Source organism: Myiozetetes cayanensis, unplaced genomic scaffold, assembly GCF_022539395.1.
Source record: "Myiozetetes cayanensis isolate MyiCay16 unplaced genomic scaffold, myiCay2020 scf1, whole genome shotgun sequence".
In the NCBI taxonomy this organism is placed as follows: Eukaryota; Metazoa; Chordata; class Aves; order Passeriformes; family Tyrannidae; genus Myiozetetes; species Myiozetetes cayanensis.
The window spans coordinates 89,569,549-89,596,933 of NW_026086604.1; the positions used below are offsets into that span (position 1 = coordinate 89,569,549).

Sequence of the window (27,385 nt, forward strand, 5' to 3'; positions counted from 1 at the left end):
AAGTATGTACAGAATTAGGTAAAATCATGGAAAGTCCTATAGTAACTTCACTTAAGTTAGACATGTGACAATTGTCCAAAAAAGGCTGAGGAAAGTTGTGCAATTTTGAGTAAGCTGCCATTGTGTGAACTTTTTATAATGTATCACAGGCCAGGAAATCTTAGCCAGACATTTATTTACACTGCAGTTGCCTTTGAACTGTCTATAGTGCCAAACTAAAAAACAAAAATAAATTACTTTTCAGTGCAAACTATGCATTACATTTTCTATAACGAACTGAGGAGGATTCCACAGCAATAGTTCTTTGTTGTCACTCAGTGATACAAGAATGGTGTCAATTTTTCTGGCAGAAAACATGGTACATTCAGTACAGTTTGCCTGCTTTGGACACCTTGCTTTTATAAACTGGGGGAAAAGTTAAAATTAGTAATCTGTGTTGGTGTGGTTTTTTTTTTTTTTCTTAGAATCATAGAATCATTTAGGTTGGAAAAGAGCTCTAGGATCATTCAGTCCAACCACAAACTCAGCATTGCTGAGTCCACCACTAAACTGTGTCCCCAAGTGCCACATCTACAGGTTTTGTAAATACCTCCAGGGATGGTGACTCAGCCACTTCCCTGGGCAACCTGTTCCATTCTTGTCTCAGTGAAACTTTCCTAATGAATTCAACAGAAGATTAGGCCTTGATTATTTTATTTTTGGCAGTGTGAGCAAGTCATTGAACCACCTGTTGGAAATAACTGCAGTTCAGCTTATGTAAACTTCATTTAAGGATTTAAACTGGATAAACATGCTTACTTTTGTCTAGGTAGGCACTCCCATAGACTTATTTTGGACTATTTGGTGCATATGCAGTATACACTTACATTTAGATTCAAATGTTATCTTTTTTGAAAGCAGAAATGGCTTTTCCAAACACGTTTTTCTCTGAATTAGCTCTTTTCCAAATAAATGGAATTTAAATTTAGATTAATTTCAATATAATTTCGCTACAGGACTGGTGATACTATTTTTACTAAAAATCATCTGTGTGAATGCTTAAAAAATGAAATAAAGCATGGTCAACTCATGGTTGTTAAACACTTCTAATGAAAGCCCAAATGACAACAGTTCTGGTAGCTGAACTTAGCTATGATCTGGTTTGCAGTGCAAATTTTGAGCTGTGTAGACCTGTTTTCCCCTCTCTGCCTCAATGCATCTGTTTGCAGAATTCTCTTTCTAATGCTGAATATTATTAATTTTTAGTGTGAAATAAGACAGACTTTAAAAGTGATCTTTTAAATACTCAAACTATATCTTGTAACTATGAAAGAGGTCTGTTTTGAGTAAACATAGGGCAGTATTCATGTGATCTACTTCAGGTGTTTGGAACCTCAGATTCAGAAGTTCAGATTTGCGTGTTGAACTCCTTTTTTTTATTCAGAGGCAAGGAAGTGAGGATTCAGGTTACCAAATAATGTGGCAGCAGTTTAAAACATCAAGCTAATGGGCAACTCAGAGTCCCATTGGTGACAGTGGTCATAAGTGAGTGCCTGTGAAAAAATCTAAAAACATCTTGGGCATATATGGGTGTATGTGTGTTTCCCATCTCGGTTTCCAGCCATTTTAAGCTGAAGGACATCTTGAGCTCAAGGCAGTGTCTCAGTTAACTTCTTTTCTAGAAACTTGCCTAGTGTCCTCATAAACAAACATCTGTAGTATCCTTTGATAAGAAATTTTGCTGTTCAACTGCCTGTTCTGTAAAGAGCCTTTTCTTGTTTTAAAGCTGGCTGATAACTGGTGTCTCTTGAACTCCTCACATAATCCAGGATAGCTTGGTGGTACTGAAAGTCTCAAATTCCATGTTTAAATGATGTAGAGATTGGAATATCTGAAAGTATTTAACTGCTAGATGATACTGAATTTTCTGTTAGACATAATAATTGTATGTAACTACAAATACAAGCAGTATACTCAAGTAGTAAAATGGGATTCACAGGAGATTATATTAAAAGGACAGCAGTTCTAAATTTAGGGTGTCTTCTGTTTTAATGGGATGAAAGTAGTTCTGGGCACTGACTTCCCCAAGCATGTTGCTTCACCACATGAAGTGTTTGGCAATACTGGTGAGGTATCCTGTTACTTCTGCCCCTATGTTGACCTCTTATTTGCAGTGTGACAGCTGTGTGTGGCTGTGTTGTGAACTGGATCAAGGAACTGATCTGCTGCTTAAAAAAATCTGGTAGGTTTCTTAAAGCCCGATCAGCTAATCAATCTGGTTCCTGGTATGTCCTTGCAAATAGCTGCCTGAATTGGGAAGGGGATGAGAGAAGGGGAGTTTCAGGAAGAGGTACTAAGAATACTTTAAATAGGTATTGTTTCCAAACACTTAGATTGTGATTTCACAAAGCAAAGTCTGCTGGGTAATAGATGTACATTTTCAATAATATTTGGCTAGTTCCTACTACTTTAGTTTTTTCTTTGTGGAAGACTTTGCCAAATAAGGAGAGTGACTCAGACTGAAACTACACAGATTGTCAAGTGCATAGAGTAACCAGGGGAACTTCTTTGCAGTCTATTTAAAAATAAAAACCTAAGGATATTTAAAAGGAAAGTATTTTTCATTCCCCCTACCTTCCTCTAAACTAATGCATCATTTAATCAGACCTATCTGAATTTAAGGAATATCTCAGGAGTTTAATGTTCTGGCCTTTTAGCTGAAGGATTTCTGCATGGTTAGGAATAATCATCTAATTTATACTAGCTAAATAGTGAGCTGCCAGCACTTGAAAACCAAGCAAACCCATGGAAGCTCTAAGATCATGTACTTAATTATTATCTTGGTTGTCGCAACCTGAGGAAATAGCTGAAAAGTAGTGAGCAATAAAACATGTACACTGTTTTGTGTAGGGAGGAGAAAGTGAGTGGTTTTTCCTCACGTGAGACTTCAGAAATCAATATGCAGAAGGTATGCAGTAAGCTTAACATTGTAAAACCTATGAGGTGACCGAAGGATTTTTGTACAAAATATTTAGTAATAATAATGACACATTGAAGTGGACATTGGATTTGCACCCAGGAAAGTAATAGTTGGCCAATTGCCTTAAATTAGTAGCACACTGGGGTGAACTCCTTTACATCAGAAAAACTCTTTAGGTTAAACCTAATCTCAGTGAGTGAAGAATTCATATATGCTAATAAAGTTTTGATTGCAGGTGCAGCCATGGTAAGAATTCTCCCTGGCTGAACGTATGCCATTTGTTAGGAGCTGGTTGGTGCTGGCTCTGCAGGCTGATAAGCATTGACTGTTTTATGAGTGTTTACACTGGAGATTTCTGTGCTTAGAGGGTCTGTACAGGTTAGTGCCTGACCTCTGTGCTTGGAGGTGCAGTGCAGGGTAGTACCTGACCCTCCTCTGTGTTTACAGGTTCAGTACTGTAGGCCAGCTGGGCCTGATCTTTCTGGCTACCTGTGCTGTCATTCTCCTGCAATTTCTTCTTTGCTGTGTGACCTGACTTGCTGCACCTCAGACAGGATTAATCTGAGCCTAAACAGTAGTAGTTCAGTGATAATGCTTGTGGAAGGAGCATGTTTGTTTGTAGGGTTTTTTGCATATGCAGATCAATTGCTATGCAGGTGCAGTAGGCCTCCTTGTCTGGACTGGAGATGACAGCTGGAGTGCTGCAGCACAAGTGATTTGTACAGCACACTCAAAATAGGCAGCACTTTTCATCGTGCCACAGATCCACATGGAGAGGTAGGCATGGGATCTGTGTGAATTATTCTTGTGGCAATGACAGTCTGTTCCTGGTTGCCATATTACTGAATTACCTTATCTCTTGCCAGGATCCAAAATACTTTCCAGCTTGCTTTTTAAAACCATTTGAATGATGCCCTGTGTGATCTTCACCTGGGAGACACTGAGCTTGCTTGAAAAGGTTGTTGCTATAACAAGTCATACAGTCAAAAGCCTTCTTCGAAGTTGCCTTTGGAACAAAGGGCTTTGAAGAGGGTGGCACGTTCAGAAGAGTTAGTCGTAGTCGAGTGCAAGTGGCTCTCCAGCCTAAAGGCTGAAAATCCTGAGAGTAGACAAGAGCTGGCACTGGGCATTCTTCTTGTGGCAGAGCTGATATGTTGTGAGCTTTGAAAGAAAAAGGAGTATGAGCTGCATGAACTCAGCTGCAGGCTGTAACATTTAATGCTGTCCTGAAATAACATTCAAAATGTGGAAATCAATGACGAGTAGTATGTTCTGTGTAATGACTGATGTTTATTCTGAAGGACATTAGAATTAAAGTATCTTAAATAACTTGTAGAGTCAGAAGCACTAAGTATTAGATTCAACTCTCATGTTTAATCTATAATTAGATTGTTTAATCCAGTCTATAAAAATGAGTAAGACCTGTGCATTTGAGAAATATACCATTCTTTCAAACCCAGGGGGGCTTTTGTCCAGTATGTAATTTACAGTGGTGAAACTTTTTTCTGGTTTCCTTTCAAATAATTGTTGGACCTTATAGAATACTATATCCAGAACTTCTCATAGCATGCTTAGTTGCAATACAGGTGCCTACAATGAAAACTTAATGTTGGAAGAAAATCTTCTAGCATAAAAATGAGGCTGATTAGAATATCATGTATTTTTTGCTCATTACATTACATAAGCCCTTTGTTTTGAGTAGTTGGCATGCATACCTTTGAGTCATACTTGCATACCTTCTGCAGTTATTTTATATACATTTTTGTTGAGTTTTGAATGTCATTGTTTTTCAGGTCATGGAAAAACTCCAAAAGATGCTGCTTCTGTTCGAGCTACACATCCTATACCTGCAGCCTGTGGCATATACTATTTCGAAGTTAAAATTGTCAGTAAGGGAAGAGATGGGTAAGCATTGAGTGCGTTATTAACTATTGCGTGAAATACTGTCTCACACCATCTTTCTTTCAGTGAAGGGATGTCTTTGGTATCAAAACATATTTTCATGTTTTATGGCTTTATATAGCTTGATTCCTTATTCTTGAGAAGTTGCAATCTTATATTTGGTTGTTTAAGAGAGTGGTATTTATTGTCCACAAATCAGTGTACGCAATAAATATCATAACATCATCTCATTTTTAATTTGACGAAAAGTTAGTGTTTGAATAATCATGGTTTGACCCTCTTCTTACCTTTAAAAGTGTTGTGTTTTTAGCTGTATGGATTTACAGACTTTCATGTAATTTTTAGCCCGATTTTAGGGTATGCAGCAGACCAACCTACCCACTTCATTGTGGCCTTTTCATGGATGTCATATCCATTTTGAAACAGAAAGTTATTCTTAAGGCTGCATGTTGATGAACAGTAATAAAAATAAAGGGTAATGTTCTGAACAGGTGTCTGGGAATTTGTCACCCTAAGGAAAGAGGAGGAGTTGATAAGTAAGAAGCTGATGCTTCCTGAAATCCATCTGAACTATGAATCTGTTGAAGCACAAGGGATACCATGCTTTTAACTCTACTGGGGCAGATACAATCTCATCTGGGAAGGTCTTGAAGTGCTAATGAAATCCTTGCTAAACCACCTTAATTCATCTTGCACTGCTTTTGATAGAGTGTGTGCTTTAATCCTGACACACTGATTGTGTTGGCTGTGTGGGACTAGCAAAGCAGTGCTTCTTTCCAATGTGCTGTAGTATATTGTCTGGTTCTACTTCAAGGTTCTAGTCAGGACTGAATGTCCCTGTTCCGGGTACTGTACAAGCATGTTGCAGATGCTTATGTCCTGTTGTGAAAATAGATATTGAGAGAAAAGAAAGACTTGGTAGCTCTTTGGATGAAATTCAGGACCTCTGTCTTTTCTTTGTCTTGCTGCAGTTTGTTTCTTTCATTTTCCCAGTGTTCCACAAGCCTTCTGTAAGTCATAAGCAGTATTTAAACTTTTTTGTTTTGCTTACAGTACTGTATAGAGATATGTTGAAAAGAATAGCCTCTCACTGCTGCTGCTTTGTAGGGGCATTTATGAGTTTGTTGTTATTTCTGTTCCCAGAAGTTATCTGTGGTAGATTTCTTTGCTATGAAAAACTTACATCTATAGCTATTTTTGTCACACTGTGAAGATCTAATTATTTTTAAATGGAAATTATAGGCATTAGTGTTTCAAGTAATATTTTGCTATCAATTTTAGAAATGCTTTTTGTGTTGAGCTTTTTTTTTTTTTTTTTTTTTTTAATTTTAGGAACCTTTTAAAAAAATTGCCCTGGTGCTGGCAGTTAAGGAGAAGTTCTTACTGTGATCTGCTAGTGATGTTCATCTCTTCTTGAAATAGGTTTCTGCCTGCTTAGTTTGGAAACTGCCTTTTTTGAAGCAGTAGATTTCAAAAAATGTCTGTGTATATGTCATTTTACATAGCTCCTCTAACACTTTACCTTAGATATTTGTGCCCAATTTTAGTGATTTTTAATTCAGTAGAGCAATCAGGGGAATCCTACAAGAGAGGAAAACACCTCTGAGTAATTTTTTTCAAGGTTTTGTTGTTTAAATGTTTATTTGTGAGATGTACATAGCTAAGACTTATGAAGTTGCCTGCTGAGATTGCCTAAAAAATGGAGGGTACTTTTTCTCAGTTAATGATAATACATACTACCTTGTCCCTGCTTCATCCTTATGACCTTTTTAGTGTCACTTTATGAAACATTAACTGTATAATGAGCTGAGATGTTAATTTTTTTCGTTGTATAAGATAGTATAGATGCTGGGAAATACTGTGCACAGAACCAAAGCCAAATCTAGCTAGGCTCATAAAGACCAGGAGTCAACATGTGGAACCTCACTGGATGTGTGTATCTCTACACCCTCTTTCCAGATCCAAGTGATCTTTGATGAGATGCAAGATGAATGTTTTACAGTTCAGCGTTACATTACATTCAAACTAATACATTTTTCTGTAATAAATAATTTGGGTAATTTATTGCAGAGAAATAGAAGTAGGACTATAGAAACCAGCTTGTGTCTGATAGGGTTTATTAGTTCATTTCACTGTCAGTTGTGCTTCACCTGGCTTACTTCAGGTACTTTTTTTTTCTCCTTTATGTGGCATCTGGTAATGGGAACAGAGTTCAGGAAGACCATATCTGTAGAACACCACCATGTAACTAAGAGGTCAATTAGCTAAAACGCCTTACTGTTGCAAAATCATCTGTTCTCAAGGTCTGAGCCTAGCTGTGGAAGCGCTACAGCTGTATGTTATAGTAGTGTTTAAATCCTAGCCTACCTGGGGCAACCCAGATATCTATCTACAAGCTGAAGTACAGCTTCCAACTTTCATAAATGACAATTGATACTTTAGTAGTGTTTAATAGATACTTTAGAGTTCCCGTTGGTAGTAGCCTTTACTGCTTATATTTAATTTTTTTTTTTTAATAAACTCAGCTAAAAGTTTTTAGTCCATGTACTACTATATAATATGAGTAAGTCTACAGCATTCTTGCTTGTGTTCTCTACTTAGCATGACTTGCCCTAAATCATCAAAAACCTTTACTAAAAACCTACTCCAGCAGATTTATTTTTTGTGCTACTGTAGCACTTGGTGGTGCTGCTCCTGGAATCTGATCTTGCATATCTCAGAGTTGCAGGGCAATCACAAAAATTCTTCTTCTCTAAAGAAGTGCAGCACTTTAGCTTAGGGCATGGATATGGCATGGCTTCCGGTATGGCTTGTTGTGGCAGTCCGTGAGCGAGAACAGCACTTGCTTTGTCGTACTAATGACCTAGATCAGTAAATTCTTTAATGTATTTGGGGGAGGTAACTGTCTTGAAGGTGCATAACATGTTAATTTTGCAAAGTTCATGACCAACTTTTTAGGGCATTATGAACACAGTGAAGAAGGTGTGAAAAAATTTTGCTAGGAAGTAAGAACTGGGTATGGAGGTTGGTGCTGCAGAGCAAATGAAGAGTGAAGGTGCTTTTTGATCAGTGTGGTGTGATAGGGTAATGCAGCAATTGATGGTAACAGATGAGAAAAAGGGAAGTGAGCATAAGGCCAATAAAAGTAATAAGGTTGAAATATCATTCAAACAGAAACTGTCTTGGTATTTGTACAGTATTTGACACAAGAAGTCCTCTAAGTTCTACTTCAGCTATATTATACGTATGTTAAATAATTATTTTTAAATCCTTGTTAAAAGTGCTAACCGTCATGTTGCTTTTCAAATATTTTCTGTTGTTCTTTATTTCTTCAGTTTGCTTTCTTAATTTCATGTTGTCTTTTGTAGTCTAAGAGCCTCTATTTATTTGTATTCTCCTTTTAAACTCTTTTGCTTTGTTTTGTTTGGCATCTAATGGAACATTGTGGACAGTGATGTGAGCGATTGGAGATGGTAACAGTAGATGAGTAATGGGTGTAAGTATGGGGAACAGTTCCAAGGTGTTGATTAGGAAGCATGGTAGGAAGGAGACTATTAACTGCAGTAGATTATATCTGCATCTCTATTAAAATGTCCAGTTAATTTCAAAATAAATACATAATATGTGTCAAAAATTCTGGCCACAGATGGGGTACCTAAGAGATTTAGTTTTAAATTAAACCATTTTAACTGCTTACTGCAGCCCTCATTTGTAATTGATCAATCAGAGAACGGGAAGTAACATATGTAGTTTTTATTCTGTAATTTCTTAATACAATACTCAAGGGAGTGAGGTATGCAGACTGTTACCTTTTGCGTAGAACTCTAGCTTCATCTAAACTTCCAGAATAGGATCTTAATTAAAGCAAACTACATGGACAGTCTAGGAATGGGAACGAACAAGGGTGTGCTAAGTCCTGTGGACCTATTCCTGTGATCTGGAGATGTAAGCCTTAGTCTCTAAATCTGTACAATACGGTACTGTTTCCTCACTTTGCAAAAAAATTGAATAGCCATTTTCTTACCTAGCTAGGTAATGAGACTCCAAATGAGACTTTTTCCACTCTCGCTCTCAGATCTTGATTTCAGTTTTCTGATGCTACTTTTTATGGAGTTGATTTGTTCTAGTCTTTTACATACTTTGGTCATCTGTCTTATGTAAAGCAGTAATGCACCTACATTACAGACTCCCAGTTAATATTTTATTTTAGCTACCAATTAGCACTTCCCTCTTTTACACAACTAAAGATACTTGTGTGATTCCATCATAGTTCATGTAAACAGAAGTGCAGAAACTTTCTGCTTTTGCTACTGATGTCCTTCTTTAATGGTGAAGTCTCATCTATAGTCTCTCTCAGTTGAGAATCTGTGAGCTTTGTTGTAAGCTTAGGTTTGCATTGTTTGGCATTTCATACTGGCCATGAGCAGAATCTGGTTCTGCTTTCCAAGTGGCACTCTCAAGGTATCCACTGGCCTACCTGGCTTTCAGAAGCAAACTAGCTTTCATTATTTTATGTTATAAACATCTATGTGTGTATGACTTACCAAGCGATCATCCATTTCTACATGAATTTCAGTCTTAGGCTTGTTGGTTTTGTAATTAACCTCTTAATTTCCAGTCACGGTAATGTTTCTGTAATGTTTGCAATTCTTACTCTAAACTGTAGTTTGAAGACTGTGTTTGATGTCACCACAAGATGAAGCAGTCCCTGAATGCTCATTGAGTTCATGTCACTTTTCCCAGTTTGTGACTGTGTCAGCTTCATGGTAAAATTGAGTGGGTAAGGCGTGCTCCAAAAGTTGGCCTCAAGAATGAGTTAGTTTTCATCCAGATTTATTCCCCAGCATGGCTGTTTGTTTCACTTCATAAGTAGCTATGGCAGCAAAAGAGACGGAAACTTGGGGCAGAAACAAGCATCTGGGCCCAGGAGGATGGAAATGCTACTTTGGTCATGGTACTAGCTTATGCCCACTTAATTTTAGTTTAAATACAGCTTTTTGGCTTTTTAAGTCTTTCACCAGAAGAGACTTGTTGTCTGTTTGTTTTCCAAGGAAAATGAACTTGTGGGGAAAATGCTTTTATCCTCAGTGTTTTGAATTTCTGTTCATTCTTATTCATTGATTTGTAAATGCTATCACTAAGAATGGGCAAATGATAGTAATGCCATTTACTTCTAAACAGTCTTCAGTGCTTTGAGAACAGCTGAGGAAGATGTATGATTAAAATGCAAAATCACAGAATCATAGAATGGGTTCTATGGTTAAAGATCATCTCCTTCCAGTCCCCCTGCCATGGGACACCTTCCACTGGACCAGGTTGCTCAAAGCCCCACTGAACCTGTCCTTGAACATCCACACTTTTTTTTAAAAGAGGAATGAAAACAAGAATTAGAAGTGGTAAACCGTATAGAAGAAACAATGAAAATAATGAAAGCTAAGTTTAGAAAGGCCGTATTCTTTTAGCAGATAGCACACTTCTGCAAGCGTGGTTGTTTAGTCTGTGGTGTGGTGGTACTCATGCAGATCCTCACGGGCATGCTTCATAGTGCATGTGCAAGTTCTGCTGAATGTTCTGCACCAAAACGTTAGTACAACGACTCATGCAAGTAATCAGTGTGTTTTTGGTGAAACAGCGTTAATAAGGCTTTAGACACCTGTTACAGTGTGCCTGGTTTTTAACACTGGATGTACAAGCATGGCATCCGTTGCTTTGTCAGTATCTTGTACTGTGTGTTGTATATGTGCTGAAGTGGGTGGAGAAGTAAAAAAGGAAAAACTATCCAGTTCAAAAATACCATGAGAATTAAGTTTGAGTTTTCATGACACATCTATACCTATGGTTTAGCCTGAGCTGTCTTAGCATGTTTTAGTGATGTTTGTGAAATACAAGTGCTTGGTTGTCTTCTAGAGCTTGAATGCATAGCTCTTTAGGCAGAATCCATACTTTTTCATGGTACATTGTTTCAGTTGCAGTAAGCTGTCTTTTCCTTTAGCATTCAGTATATCCGTTTTCTTATTCACAACAAAAACATAAACCAAGAAACAAAATATAGAACATAGTCAGTTGCTGGTTGGTATGTATTTGTTTTGTACACTGATAATGTAATATGAAAAGTTTGTGCAATCTCAAGACCTATTTTTATAGCTTTGATATGTCCTCAGCAGTTATTTGTTACAAGAATAGGCTTTTGTTAAAAGAACGTGCAAACTTCAGTCAGTCTCTATTTACATATAAGCAGGTCTGGCTGCATTATTAGCAGTGCACTTGCGTATAGAGTAGATTCTGATTAAAATCTGAAGTATCTTTCTTTCATTAGTGTCTTCATTTGAATTTTAGCAGCTGCAAGAAGAGATTGGGTCATGAGTCAGCAAGTCTATCTTTTCTTAAACTGTAGCAGTAATTAATTTTTTACCTGAGTGCATGAGACCAGACAGTTGACAGATATGAACAGAAACTAAACATGTAAGAGGATTATTTGAGGTTTGTTTCTTTATTGGTGTTTGCTACAAATCAAGATTTCTATTTTAAAAAGAAAGATAACAGAATATATTTCATTTCTTGGTCCCTGCTTCTTGCAAAGTCTTTTATGTTATTTCTTACTTTTGAAGTTCATTCACATAGTGTATAGATGATAACTTTAGTGTAGCCCATGTTTACATTATCTTATTTTCTATGCAGCTGTTCTTTTCTGACAGTATGGTCCCCAGAAAGGCTTTACTGCTTAGGGAGAAGTGTCACAGGATGAAATGGTGCAACCTCAGAAAGTGAGAGGGATGTCAATAAATGAGACTATTTCTAGGAATGTTACAGGAATCACAAGCGAAACATTACAGGACTAACAGTTTTTAGCACTATGCAAGATGACTACCTGATTTATTTTTGGTTTTCCCTCTCTATGAAGAACTGTATCAATCTGAAACCTGAGTTTATCATGTTCAAAATACTGTTTCCTTGGAAATATTCCTTAAAATTAAACTTGTTTTCAATTTGAAATGAAAGACTCAAACTGTCCATGGCATACTTTGAAATATTTAAATAGACAAAAAATTAAAGTCTCATTTTTTGTTGTGATTGTGCAGACAATAAGGATCTTGTATTGGCATATTTCTGCAAAATTTTAATGCAGAGTAACTATATTAAAGATAAAATGTAGGTACCTTTTTAGTGTGCTGTATTTCTGACCTTATAGAGTCAGTGAAGACAGTGAAGAAAGCTATAAGAGAACATTATTCAAACCTTTTATGTCTTTGCAAGTCAGTTGCGAAGGCCCTATAGAAGATCACTTATGTTCTTACAGACATTGCAGTTTTTTCTGGTTGTACTCTTTGAGGTACAAACTTGATGGTAAAATAAACTGCACTTGTTGTGTACCCAACATTTTTTTTTTCAGAGTATTAATTCTACCTTTCTTATTAGTTGATGCATTCAAAACATTAGGATGTTTTCAGTTGTCCTGTATATGGAGGAAGACATCTGTTAGTGCTTGGGCTCAGGTTCCATGCAGATATCGTGGTAACTTAGGTTTTAACACTGTATGATTAAAGTTACTTTCTTTAAATGTATATAACATGTAGGGGGTAAGATACCACGTTGATTACTTACTTTCTTCAACACCAAAAGAGTTTATTTTTAAAGCATCATGTAGCAGTTCCTCAGGCCTTCAGTTGAATATATAAGCACAATGAAAGTCAGAAGGAATTTGACTCTTTGCAGATAGCAGGTGTTAGTAAGGAAATCTTTGTAGTAGGAAGGCTTTTGTGGGTTTTTTAATTATGTAAATTTATGATCAATTATTTTACTTGTGTTTCTAAATACAGCATGAATTTTTTTGTTTTTTTTAACTAGAGAAGTGGTTATTTAATACTTAAATTTTTAGCTACTAGTAAGCTTTCTGAGGTACCTGTGATTTGGTATAGTGTTTGAGGTTCTGTATTCCTCTTTATGGAATGGACAAGATAGTATATAATTAACTTAAGTTCTGATTATTATCAACTTTTATATCAAAAGATCTTCCTTATACCTTCAACACAGTGGCTAAAAGTTCTAGTGGAACAGTTATAAATAAAAATCAGAGTTGTATATCTTTTATATGAGCTACTGGGTTTTTTAATTTCTCTTTTAGCAGTCTGCAGTTCTGTACCATCTCTTATTGCTATTTTCCTTCTATTTGGCTCTATTTTCTTTTACTTCTCACATTTAGTCTATTCCAAGTAGAAACTTTAGGCTCCAGCAAAAATGTGAGTTTTTGACTAGGCTCTCTGACTAGAAAGATACTTGAGGTAAAAAAAAATATTGTGAGCTTGCTGCTTGTGCAGAGAAGCCTAGGCTTTTCAGTATGTGTTAGAGGAAAAAAATAGGTACCGTAGTGGCTGTATTTTTTGACATTTTCTCTTTTACTTTGTGGCAAAAAAAATTAAATCTTTAGCAAATTTTAAACTCTGTAGTTTTGTAGTATTCTAAAAATTTCTGTATTACTGTTTGTGAAATGTAATCTAGAAGATGTGCTGAGATACTAAAATCGTAATCTATATCTTAATTGAACTGGAACAAAAGTAAATACAATTTGAAATGAAAAACCAAGACTCTCTAAGATGCACTTGCTTTCTTGGTGCTTAATGACAATTTGGCTGCACTTTAAATTGGTTTCCAGCTATAGTCTCTTATTTCAGTCTCTCATGGGTGGATTTCATGTGATCCATGAGTGGTTGGTTGTAATTTTAGGAGCTCCTGTAAGACTTGAGCACTTTAATGAGTTGATGAGTAGCAACCAGTGGAACTGAAGTTGCTCAGAGGGGTTACTTAATAAAATGGGTCCCAGGCCACTTTGTTTGGTTTGCCTGGGCAAATGATCCTCCCACTGCAGCAGCCAGGGATGTTTGTGGGTGGGGAACTGAGGTCGAGGGACAGGCCTCAGGTGCTGAGGGAAGCAATAAGGGAAGCGGTGTCAGAACCACACCATTATTCACCCTCACTGGTCTCCCAAACCACTCAGTGTCATGTCCATTTTTGGAAGGTGCTACAGGATGGACTGAGCGTGCTGCTTCCAGCTGTTAACACCTCCATTTCTGAAGGACAGGTCTTACTGCCTGACACAGTCTAAGTGGACCTGTTCCTTCTGTCTGTAGCAATCTCCTAGATGAGCCCTACTCATGTGACAGAACAGGAAGAAATGTATCGTGACCTGACTGAGAACATTCTGGGCCTGCCATTGCACTTGGGCTGCTTGTTGTGCTGCCCTGCATTTTTATCACAGACTAAGGGAGGAAAACTTAAATGCATATCTCTGCCACCATTATTCTCCTGATTCTGAGATGTGTGAAATGTGAACCTTAACCAGCAAATGGGAGGACAATTTATGTAATTCCTCCCACTGAAGCAATGACTGACGTCTCCTGTGTCTTCAAAGAACAAACAAAAAGGACTTTTTAAGCCTGTGAAGCTTACAGGTGTGAGGAAGAGGAAAGAAAGTTATGTGTAGTGGTTTGGCATAAATACAACTCCTGTTGCTAAATTTTAGAGCATTTAAAGCTTATCTGTCATGGTAGTGTTTTCCCCCTTAATTTATAGTGTACTAATCTAGTTGAACTAGGATGAGGTTCTCTATCTATCAACTATAGCAAATAATTAATTGAGTCTTTAATTTCACTCACTTCCAAAGTATAAATTGTAGGTATTCCTTTTGCCTTGTGAAAGATGTCTATAGTAAATTTATTAATTATTTGACATGCTTTAATCTATCTTAACACTGAAGTTTCTATTATTAGCAATTGTCCTTGATGAAATGGTGTTAACATTGCAAATAGATGTAAGTGAATCCCAGAGAAAAATATATACTGTTGAATCCAGCTTCTTACTGAGATGTCAGTGCCTAGTGCCTTCTGGTCATTGCCTGTGGGTAAAGAATCCTTGTTCCCAGCTGTATTAAATACAGTGGGTCTGTGTTTACAACTGTTACTGAATTTAAAAGGAGGCTTGGAAGTTAAGATACCTAAGGGAGAGAAGAAACAGGTGGTACCAAAATGTTGCCTAGGTAATGATTATTTAGCATTTTACATTTTTGTGTAACCTTAATCTTGTTTCTGTAAGACTACTGAAACACAGCTTTGATTGGGATGAAGGGTGTTTTAATATGACTTGTGCTGAAAGGCATTTTGCAGTTGGGGGAGTTCTTTAAATTATCTGAAGTTATTTTTAAAAATAAATGTAATTTCTTTAATAAGGTCTCCTGAACAGGAGGGTGTATAACAAGAGATTTTCAGTCTTTGCATGGGTATCCTTCATGCATTGAACTCCAGACTGTAGTTATAACAATTCTGCCTTTATCATTTAAGACAAAATCAAGGATTTTCCACTTGTTACTTTCATTTATAATTGTTTTGTTGAATCTGCTGCTGCAGTGGAGCCTCAGTAATATAATTAGCAATGCAGCAAAGACTAATCTTTTTATTTGTTGCCCTTTTCTTCAGCTCTTCAGTATCTCTAAATGTAATATCTGCTATATGTGGTTCTGATGTTCCATTTCAAGATGGTATATTGAGGGAAAGGAAGATGCTACTATACATTAGAAATTACCAGAGTAGGGCTTTTTTTTATCAGACATAGAAACAGGTAAGGGAACTGTTGAAGTGGTCCATAGAAAAAGCAGAAAGCCTAGTACACAATTAAGCATATCACTTCTGAAATTTCCTGCTCAATTTCATTCTATGTGAAATGTATTTAAAATAGCTGATTAACCTGTACTTCTAAGCGGAATAGCTGCTTAAAAATTGCATTTTATGAGATGGCAGTACAAAGGTCATGTTTGTTGATTTAAACTATTCTCAGATTGCCATGGGTGAATATTTTGTTTTCTTACAGTTTATTATTTCATGACAAATTTATGTCACTGATGTGAACTAGTGTCAAAATGCTTTGAATGTTTTGATAACTAAGGCATGTGAGGTGGTTTTCAGATGCTTTCTTTAGTTGATCTGGGGGTGCTAGTTTATTATGGGCAGTGAGGGAATGGTGAAAACCTAGCTTTTCATTTTGCTGTTTCTCTTTTTGTACTCCTGTTGTCTTGGTCATGACATTAGTTTTGCTTAAGGAACAAGCAAATTTGATTTTGCTAACTTCTAATAGTGTTATTTGGGGGGGGGGCAGGGAGGAAATTCTTCATTTCAACTTCTCAGTATTTGCTACTAAATTGTTAACAATTGTACTGGACACTAATTTCATTAAAACCATCTTTTGTAAAGCTGACTTTTGGACTTGATTGACCTAGCAATGAGTTGTTTAGACTTCAGACTACTGGTTAGTGTAGTAGAAATATTTTCCCCTCTTTGGTTTGCCATCAGTTTGCCAACAGCTAAGTAACACTGCCGGTACATTTCTAAAGATAGCATTCTGCTCTGTGATACAGACCTTTAATGTTCTAGTGTGATCTTTTCATCAGTGCTGTGCAAGGATGCATTTTACTGCTGGAATAATGCAAAGTTTTGCATGTATTTTATAAAATTACTCCTTCCCGATTGTCTGCAAAACATCATTTAGGTATGTTAAAGGTGATGAAATTGGTATGTGTATTGCTTTACCCCTACTTTCAAAATAAGGCATGGCCTTTGTCGTTCTTTGTTGGTGCTTTAAATATTATGGCTAATACCAGTATTCTCCATTGATAACCCAGGATGCTGAAAAGAGAAGAAAGTTGTGCTTACCTCCAGCATAGACATAGAATCTGTCTTTATCAAAGCATATATATTAAACCATATAGCTAGAATTCAGCTGCCACTATTAAATGACCTCTCAGCAGCTTAACTGGTGTATGATTAGTCAGCACAGTGTTTCTGGGCAGTGCCCCACATACATACTTATTTTTGTAAGGGACAGATACATTTCTTTTGTTCTTTCATTTTCAGTTACATGGGAATTGGGCTTTCGGCACAGGGTGTGAACATGAACAGACTACCAGGTATGTTTCAGTTACTTACATCAGTTAACTGTGGTTTTTTTAAATATGCTTCACCTTGACAGGAAGGTTTTGGTAAGCAATAGAGTGTAGCATGACACCTCCGTGTATCTGCTTTTGGAGTTATGTAACACTTGCAGCTAGAAGTGCATTTACTCCTGTACTACTTCCCAACTGTTAGTGTTATTTATAACATTATGCAGATACTTTTTAACAAACAAATACATTTTAAATTTTTTATCATGTTTCCAGATAAAAATGAAGCTACAGATTTCCATGCTCTGTAAACTGGATTTCTAGCAATAAAGATGTGATAAAAACTTTCTGACAAACATGGAGTGAGCTCTTCTGTGGCAGTTTCTGTATAGTTACCTTTCCAACCTTAGTAAGTGAGGGTGTGTAGTGTAGTTTTCAGTTTTGAGTGTTCCATTGACCTGCATGGTCAGGGACAGTCTTGTTAACAATTGCCTGCAGTATCTCTGTGTAACACTCACAGAACTTTTGTGTGAGTGTAAATGTTGCCTTTTTTTTTTTTTTTTAAATAGATCTTTAAATGTGTAAAAAATACTCTAAAACAAAAACAAACCAACTGTTTTGAAATTGTCGAAGTATAAAATTATGTTGAATTGACCTTAGAGCATTGCATTGTAACTTTTTTACCTGACTGTTCTCATAAAGTTTCTTACAATGATAGCAGTCTCAGTTACACTGTGAGCCCAGCTAAGGGATTATTAGTGGGTGGCATTGTTTATTTTGAGTATGATTTAGGATGCATTGCAAATAATTAAAGATACTACCAATCAAAGTAACTACAATAATTTGGGATCTTTAATTTACTGGGAGATGCTTAATGTCATATTAGCTGAATCTACAGATTATACAGATTAAGGGTCTAAATGTGGAAAATACTTTCAAATTAACCTGTTAGGCATCAACTTGACAGAAAAAGTTCAGTATTGAGTTGTGGAGAGTGTAGACAGGTACTTTTAAATGATTGCAGACTAAAATTGCTTGCTGTGAATTTCCTTGAGTACTGTAATAGTCTGAAGCTTCTTAGAGGTTCTGCAGCTTCTTCACCAGCAAAATCAGCACCGTATTTGCATACATAAAGATTTACTCCTGACTGTGACTTTGACCTGTATTGATAATTTTTTCCTTTTCGTTTAATTTAGTTTAATTTTTAGGGGCAGCAAAGATAGTGGCTCTTAAGTCTAGAGATTCTGTTATTATGCAGAGGCTGCTTGCTACTGAACAGTCATTGAGAATGATCGGGAGTAGAAATGTGCTTCCCCAGAGATGCATGTTTGGGGTTTAGCCAGGAAGAATCTGATTATGACATATGGTAGCCATAGTTTTGCGAAATGAAAGGGAGAACAGGAGAATCTTCACTGCTTTGCTGGGACATGTCAGATCTGTATATAGCTCTTCAAATTTCAACATTGTAGCTGATTATATTTTTGGTGTTGGTAATTTTGTACGTTCATTTAAAGAGAAAAATGTGTTATCTGAATTTGCATTATCTGTTATGTACTACAAACAGAATTACTTGTTCAGCCATTTTGATAAAAGAAGTTGTCATTTTTTAGAATTATACTGATTTCTTAGATAAGAAATCTTAGAAAGCAGGAAGCTGAGCATATTAATTAACCATATGAACCTGGTTAGACTATACCAGCTTTGCACAGTCTTTAATTTATTCATTAATAAAGGAAGCGAATAAATTGAAAATGCTTTTGTTCTCTAGGTTGGGATAAACATTCATATGGTTACCATGGAGATGATGGACATTCATTCTGTTCCTCTGGAACTGGACAGCCCTACGGCCCAACGTTTACCACGGGCGATGTCATTGGTTGTTGTGTCAACCTTATCAATAACACCTGCTTCTACACAAAGAACGGACACAGCTTGGGTATGGAGAAATATTACCACTAAAGATAGCAGGATGTCTCCAAGTCTGTGTAAATATGAAACTCTCTTCATGCCAGGAGCAAAGTGTTTGTTTGAGTTGTTCTTTTGATAGCTTGATAATCGATGAAGTAATTAAGGAATTGGGAAGAATAATTTCTTGTGTGCCACTTACATTAACTTTCTTTGTGCGTTTTGGAGGATTTGTTAATATAACATCTCATTCCACAGGATCTGCATTAATTAACTCCACTACTAAATCTAAAAATAATGCTTGATGTTTATAAGGTAATAGATAGTGAGGGAGGTGGATATAGCTAAAATTAATTTCTGCTGTACTGGGGACACCTAGCCTTCACTAAAACCTTACATTGGATGGGTGTTATTTTGACCATATGTTGGAGAACAGTATCTTTTGGATTCCCTGTCTGGAGTCATTCACAATTGGGCTAAAGCCATAAATTATACAAGTCATTCTAAAATTAAATCCTTTGAATTCTTGTGGTAAATTGTAGTATTAAGCAACACTGCAAGATAATTTTGAGTTTGGAGATGTCAGGAATGGGTAAAGTTAAAAATTTTGATGGAATATCTATTTCAGTTCCTTAATGCAATTTAATGAGCGAAGATACAGTGTAAAATTAAAAAGAAAAACATTCACTTCCTGCATTTAGGAGAGAGAGAGGGGGCTTGGGAAGAAATCTTGAAGTTGTGCTGAGCAGAACAGGAATTTTGAAGGGATAAAGCCCAAAGAAGAATAAGGCTCTTGTCATGGGTAGAAATGTGATAAGGAAAAGAGAGAGTAGCTTGAAATGAAATAAGAACTTATTGAGATAAAAGTTGCTGTTCTATTTTCTCACACTGGCAAACATGAAGAAGGTTTGGAAAGTAGTAAGGGGCAGGACATGGTTTAAATTATTTTCCTAGTCTCTCTGAACATGACTGCCAGTTTGTTTGCCCTGAGCAAACACATCTGACTTTGTAGTTTTCCTGCCCCTTCTCAGAGCAGGGCTTAGGTGTCTTCTGAGGTCAGTTCCAAGTAATCACTTCTGGGATTCTATTTTATCATGATTTAATGTTCCTTCTAAGTTGAATGAGTCTGTATACCTGGACTCATTATCTTGACACCTAGGGCAGTAGGTGACCCCTAGGGCACTGTGGAGTTGTTTCATTTGACCCTGTTGCAGGGTATGTCCGAGTAGAAGATAATGGGCTCATGTTTGCCTTAATCTTTAGCTGGGTTAAAGAGAGAAAGGTCATCTTACTTATTCCCTTCCTGAAATTAGCAACAGTGTGCCTGCAGGAAGGTTGGATCAGTTGATCAACTAAAGAGACACTAGTTTTCTGACTACCCTTATGGTCACATTCTTGAAAGGGCTACAAGGGAAGAGCAGAACCCTCTTTTTCAGTGGAAGACTTAAAGCAGACTGGATTAGGCCAACTGTGAAATAACACTGCAAGTGATTACAATCTGTTTTTAAAGAGCAGAATGGCATAGGTGAGGACAAGCTAATAAAATGTCATCTGTCATAGACAGAGTCTGACAAACACTTCATGGATTTCAGAAGGAAATCTGACAGCTTTTCTGCTGTTGTGGGCTTTGCTAGCTTGAATTTCTGACAGAGGAAAATTGATTGTGTTGAGTGGGGAAAAAAAAAATCAGAAATTTTGGCTGTCTTGCTGAGTTGTTACTGCTGCTGGTTGTCCATAATTCTTATGTGATCATGACTTGGAGGACATTTATGTTTTTTCTCTGGGCCATAGATTGTGCTCTGAAGTGTAGGAAATCTCTTGCTTGGCCTAAGATTTGATGTTACAAAAAGGGCGAAGCAATTTTCATGCAAGTTTGAAATCCTGGGTTGAAAAAAAAAAAACAAAACAACGCACAGAACCAACTTCCCCCCAAGCCCCCAGTTCCTGCATATCACTCAGTTGTCATTTATCTGTCATGCCTAACAGCCATGGCTATTTTGGAAAAGAGCAGGTTGGATGTTAAAATGTGCCAAACAGAGAAAGTAGTAATAGCTTAGGAAAAGTTAGGGTGAGAACAAGTAATAAATAAAATGATAGCTCTGAGATGTGATGGAAAGAAAGAGATTGACTCTGTGTGTCAGCCTTTTGTCTCGAAGATACGAGTAAGGAATCCAGATGCTTCTGAGATTTGAAATCTTGATGAAGAATGGAGATTGAAAACAGGGGTGGAATTTAGGACAAAAGATTAAAAGCTTTGTTTTCATCCTAAATTTGAAAAGGCAGTGATACAAAATAAATAAGAGTTCGAAGGGATAAGTGGATTGGAATAATTATGCATTTGTAAAAAAAAAATAAATTAATAAATACTCGCAACAATAAAGGAAATTATGAAATATTGCTGTTATTTGGCTATCAGAAGGTGATTCCCAATATTTATTTTTTAACTGAAAGCTTCCTGGCCCCTGAAATTGCCTGAAATTCCTGAGGTGTATAGAGGTCAGATGTTTCTCTAATCCTGAGACAGCAAAATCACTCCCTTGGTTTTCCGGTAGATGGATGCTTGTAATTATGTAACAACATATTAAGCTCTTCTGTTTGAAAACAAAAACATGCTGGCATGGATTAGAGTGGAACATTTACCAGGCTGATTTGGAGTATTGTAGGCATGTGCTGCTTGTGTAAAGATCGTGAGTATTTACGAAGAACAGTGATAGCAATCAAGAAGAGACGCCATTAAATTTTGATGTTGCAGCATCAAGACATACAAGTGGAAAAGTATCTTCAGATATTCTTAACCTTTCTTCTTATGTTTAATATGTAGCTAGAATTTTCATACTTTCTAATCTGCATACGTGTATGATGTTTGTTAAATCTTATGCCCTATTTTGCAAAAATTAAGGGCAGATTGAGTGGTTTTGAATGACGATTCTTTTTGCCAAATACTGCCCTTTATTACTTAAAAACATGAGTTTTACTTAAGTATTGTGGATTTCACCATACTTATTTCTGAGATGCTTTGGGTGAGTTTTTTGAACATATAATAAGAAAATGAGGCTAGAATCCAGATGGAAATTAATCTTTATTTTCTCTTCATTACAGGCATCGCTTTCACAGATTTACCGGTAAGATAAGTGCATTTTCAAACAGCTTTGATTTGTACTATAAGCAGATATTTCAGATCAAACTGGCATTTACCTTATGCTTCTTGGAAATACAATGATAATTTTCTTAACCAGTTTAATATTAGATATTTCTCTTCATCACTTCAGTGGTGATTTGTTAACTGAAGCAGAAGGTTTTTTGTTCTACACCAATCCTTTATGAGGGGTTTTCCTTTTCAGGTTTTTAACAAGCAGTTCTAATGGAAGTTTTAGGAGAAAATAATACATACAACTAGTTATTATATACTTTAACATGTTCAAACCCTACATACAAAGTCAAAGCTATATTAAACACCAACGTGTTGTGCATACACATAGTGCATGGCTGTTTGAGACGTGGTCACTGTAATTCATGCTTGATGCCTGATTTTCAAAATATTTGCTTCATAAGATCAAACATAGCAAATTAATTTTTTAAAAGAAAACTGCATATATCTGAAGTCTTGTAGCTTTTGAGTCAATTAAATTATGCTTTCCTTGAAATTGGTATGTGTTACCTGTGCTACTGATACAGGCACAATACTGTACTTGCTTCTTTTTTTTTCTCATCCACTTCATTTCTTATTTAATCTGGTTAAGGTGCAGTGTGTGATGCACATACATCTGACCAGCTACTCCATTTGCTGTGGCTGTGGGAAGCAAGGACAGATATTAAAAGAAAAATGAAGTCAGTAACCCAAGGAACCTTAGTCCTGCCACAGGGTTGAATGTTTTGTGCAGGAAGCCACTGCCACTGTCCTGGATCTTTGGGATGCTAGCAGGGCTCCTTGCGAGCATATAGTGCCAGCCCAGCAAAACTGACACTACAATCTGAAGTGTGAAGCTGGACCCCTCTTCATTAGAATTGATTGTTTTCATCTCATTAAAAGATTTCTGATTTCTGCTTTGTTGATTAGACTAGATTAGGTAACACTATGAGCAATGCTTATTAAAAAAAGAGGTGTATGTGTGAAAATAGAGGCAAGATTGGCTTGAGCATGGTTTGAAAATAGAGTATTTTTCTTTCATTTCACCTGCATGTTAATAGCTTCTTTCTGATTGTTTTAATTTACTTAGCATATAGTTCTGTAGATCAGCATACCATTATACTGTACAACCATTGTCTGTAAATATGATGTGGATGTATTCATAAATAATTTTTAACATTTTTTTTTAAAAATCCCCCACAAAAGACCCCAGCAACAACCCCCCCCCCCCATTCACCCAATTGATTGCATTGCCACTGCTGAGGTGGTCGTTGCTTTTAAGAAAAATTACCTTAATCCCAACAGGCAGATTTTACTTTTCTCATATTTACTTTTCTCATATTTGGCGTATTTCAAATTTGAATGGAGACCTAATCTCTAAGCAGGAAGTAAAACTGAGACAACAATAAATGCTTTAAAGTCTCTTTCTAGATACAAGTCCAGGAATTCACGAGAACTTCAATGCACTGTTACAGTTCTTTTTAGGCGCTACACTTGGACTTTGAGGCTATTGAGTTTTCTATCCTGTCAGTTCTTACCACTAAAATTCAGCGATGTTTTAACTATTTCACCCCAAAAGGAAAATGGCCCACTTTGTAAGTTTAATTTTTGTTCTCTTTTTAAAAGAAAAAAACTGGTCTTAAAAAATCCACAAAAAATGGTTATTTAATATTTTGTAAAATTGAAACCAAATGTTGTAAACTCTAGCACAGTTTAAAATATGAATTTTCTGACTAGAATGATCGGTCTTTCTTCTTTCAAACTAAAAAAAATTATGACCACTGGGAATAAAATTAATCAGTCATTGTATTGCTGTATTGGCAGAAGCTGCTTTTACTGCTGGACAGATTGTCCAGAGGTATTTTGCTATTCACACTACTAGTAGCAGTGGGGGTATTATTACAGAGATGAAAAAAACCCACAGAAAGTGGGGAACTTAGGATAAGAGGAAAAAAACTAACTAAAATTTTTTTTGCAGCCAAACTTGTACCCTACAGTAGGGCTTCAAACACCAGGAGAGGTTGTGGATGCTAATTTTGGACAACACCCCTTTGTATTTGATATTGAAGACTATATGCGAGAATGGAGAACCAAAATTCAGGCACAAATTGACAGATTTCCAATAGGAGATCGGGAAGGAGAGTGGCAAACAATGATTCAGAAGTAAGACTTTGAATATTGTTCATTTAAAAAAAAAGTTTCATGATTTCAGAGACCTTTAAAACATTTCATCTATTGCCTTCTGCAAAAAATGATAGATAGTATTAAAAATTAGTGGAAGAGTTGTCTGTGTTGTTAATTTGGAATTTATAACTGTGAGTGTAAGACTTCTGTTCTGATTTGACCTACCTAATGTGGATTGGGGAGTTTAGAAAAGTTGCTGTGATTATATTGGGCAGTTTCAATGCTCTGGGCTCTGGAATTTTCCCTTTGCATTCTCAGCCTTTCACATGCCAGGCTAAGTTGTGCCTAATTATGCTTCTGGGAAAAAACGGTGGTTGTGACTTTGCATCTTTATATTTTTTCGGTGAAAACAAAAACTTATTGTGAAGAAATTTCACTTCAGTGTATCTAATGAGAAAAAAAGAAAATTAACAGTTAATATTTGAATTGACTCTGCTTTTGGGTGATGAATAATTTTATTAAAAGTCATCATAATAAAGTTATACATTGATTTTTCTGTACAGTTTTGAAGAAGATACTGGCTCTTAAGTGAATTACTTTTGTCTGACTTGCACAGAAATCTCTGACTTTCAAGTAGAGTTCTTTAATTAATTCATGTTTTTTTAGAGAAGGTTTTTTACATTCAGAAGTTCTTAGTTTCTTTACCTGTATTTCTGGGTTTTGTTTTTGTTTATTTTTAGAATGGTGTCATCTTACTTAGTTCACCATGGATACTGTGCAACAGCAGAAGCATTCGCCAGATCCACAGACCAGACTGTGCTAGAAGAATTAGCTTCCATTAAGAATAGACAAAGTAAGGCTGGAAAGCATGTTGCATCCCTTTTTTCCTCACTTAAACAAATATTACATGAAGCTTTCTCATAAGCACCAATGTAGAACTTCCTTGCAGCCCTACTCCATAGGACAGTTCTTTGCTGTCATATAAAGTTACACATGTATGAACAGCTGGTTACAAAAAATTTGTTCGGTAATGCTTTGGAAAGTGTTTGATGTGGCAGAATGTGGTAAAAGTACCTTGTTGTCTTTTTCTCTTGAATGGAAAATGTGATCTATCTTAAACAAATGTGTGTAATGTCTCTAAATGAGTGTTTATGAGAGCTAATGGTCAGTCTCAAACAAGAGTATAAAACTCAGTCTTGACAAACATTTAAATTTTTATTTTAACTGTGAAAAGAGATTGAGTTTAGAGAATGCTTTATTAGTTAAACTTGAGTTTTCCTGCCTCCAGATGTGAGGGGAAAGAGGACAAGGAGAACTTAGAGCAGTTCAGTTCTAACTTGCCTTGGCAGGGCTGTTAGGCAGCCTGATTAAACAGTGCCTTCCTCATCCATTTAAATCTCTGCTCTCTGAACATAAGCAGTTGTGTTACTGCATGACATACCACATAGGGAAACTGCTCTGGTTGAAAAATATCCCATTTGTTGGGCTGTTTTTCATTTGGATCAGTTTCTCTGACAGTGGATAGAATGATTAGGCTGTTTGCAACTTGTGCCAAGTTACAGCCACGGAAGCATCAACTAAAGCAGGGACTGTCGTGAAAAGCTTTACTCCATTGTAATCTGACTGGAAGTATGTGTTGTAGGTGAGAGAGACTAAATTTTGTTTTTCTCAGAACTGAACCTGTGGGAGTGGGATGCAATTTGGATGTTTTTGAGTGACGATAGTTTGGTATGTTCTTATTTATAAAGTTGTGAAAATGAGAAGTAAATCGCAGAGAGCGTCTGCAGTCTTGTTCTATCTCTAAATGCACAATCTGACTACAAAGCAGTTGGATGCTGGCAATAAATATACTGAGTTCTCATTTAGGTATATGTAGGTGGAGTGCAGTTCTTAAATTTTCCTTTCGAACGTTTTAAGGAAGAATGATCTTTCTTTATGCTATTTTTTTCTAAGACAAAAAAACCTTGTTGATTGATGGTTGCAATGTCTTTTAATCTTTAATGTACGTGTATTAATCCATAAGCTGTCCATTTAACTGATGTTGGTTTTGGTGAACAGAAATTCAGAAATTGGTTTTGGCAGGATGAATGGAGAACCCATTGAAACAACATAACAGCTGTATCCAAGTTTACGAGAAAAAAATCCTAATCTCTTATTTGTTTTTTGGTGAACAGGAATTCAGAAATTGGTTTTAGCAGGAAGAATGGGAGAAGCCATTGAAACAACACAACAGTTGTATCCAAGTTTACTAGAAAGAAATCCTAATCTCTTATTTGCATTAAAGTGAGTCTTCAAATTATACAGATGTGTGTTTATAGATGGCACAGTACCTTCTGAGACAAGACATTTAAAGCTTTCACAGAAATTTAAACAAAGTTAAGCAGCGCTTTTTAGAAAATGTGTATATTTCACTTTTTCATGCTCTTCTTATTTGCTACATGTTTAACTAGGTTTTGTCATCAAGCTCCTGGTTTGCAGCATAATTCACATCTCCCTATAGACTTGTTCTATAGAACTAAGTTTTGTAGGTTTTTTTTAATAAATTGTAATTCATTTGGGTGTCAAGTAAAACTTAAAATGAAAACTGATACAGTATCACATTCAAGATTAAGAATCCTGTTGTGATAAGTTAGTCTGTTCCTCCAAAGGGGTGACTGACTTTAAAGATCAGTTTAAATGAGGTGTTTCATTCCATGTCACTTTACTAGAAACTTCTGGCTAAAACTGTGGAAATTTCATAATCCCAAAGAGTTCTCTTGGCTTCCCAGGCACACAATAGTTACCTTCATTCTGGCATTTTTACTTGCCAGCTGGGCTGTTCCTCCAGAATTTTGTATCACATTGCACTGTTTGAATGTGGAAAAAATCTGTTATCTCCTGTAAGAACAAAGCACTTTAGTTTTGTGTTCAGTTAAGTAACTTGGAATGTGTTTGAAGTCTGTCATGCTCAAGTGTTAAACAGAATTCACGTGATAGTACTCCAGACTTATCACAGAATTCACAAAATGCGAACATTTTGATGAAACACTTCACTTGATAATGTCAGTTGTATGTTACCTTTTTCTCAATCTGTCATTCTAAATTTTGCCTGTTGAGCTCTTGAAGCATAAAGCATAAATCAGTTGTTTGAGCTTTCTTAAAGTCCATACTAAAACCTCCTTATCTAAAATGCAATTGACAAAGAGCAAAAGCCTCTAAACGGAAGGTTTGTATATGAGCTTGCTTTTCAAACTGTTTTCTAGTGCAAATGTTTAATGTTAAGTTACCCTTTGCTGTTTCAGACAGTCAAACTATGTTCTCATTTACTTTGAGAGAAGTTACAGACATGACAACATAACGACATATCTTTCTCAAGAAATAACCTTGCCCCTGCCGACTAAAACAGTTAAACCAAGAAAATATATAGTTTAATTCTCTAAACCTTAAGGACTTGCTGACAAAGTCT

The 27,385-nt window shown here is 36.3% G+C and overlaps 1 protein-coding gene across 2 annotated transcripts in view; it reads left to right on the forward strand.

The window, feature by feature from the left end:
* The window catches only part of RANBP9 (RAN binding protein 9), a 40,433-nt gene that overhangs the window by 4,498 nt on the left and 8,550 nt on the right, over window positions 1-27,385 (forward strand). For both annotated transcript variants that reach the window (XM_050321086.1, XM_050321078.1), the window contains exons 2-8: window positions 4,753-4,864; window positions 16,759-16,811; window positions 18,553-18,720; window positions 21,789-21,811; window positions 23,795-23,979; window positions 24,681-24,793; window positions 26,115-26,223. In XM_050321086.1, coding sequence (XP_050177043.1) covers window positions 4,753-4,864; window positions 16,759-16,811; window positions 18,553-18,720; window positions 21,789-21,811; window positions 23,795-23,979; window positions 24,681-24,793; window positions 26,115-26,223 — 763 coding nt within the window. The remainder of the gene's footprint in view (window positions 1-4,752; window positions 4,865-16,758; window positions 16,812-18,552; window positions 18,721-21,788; window positions 21,812-23,794; window positions 23,980-24,680; window positions 24,794-26,114; window positions 26,224-27,385) is intronic.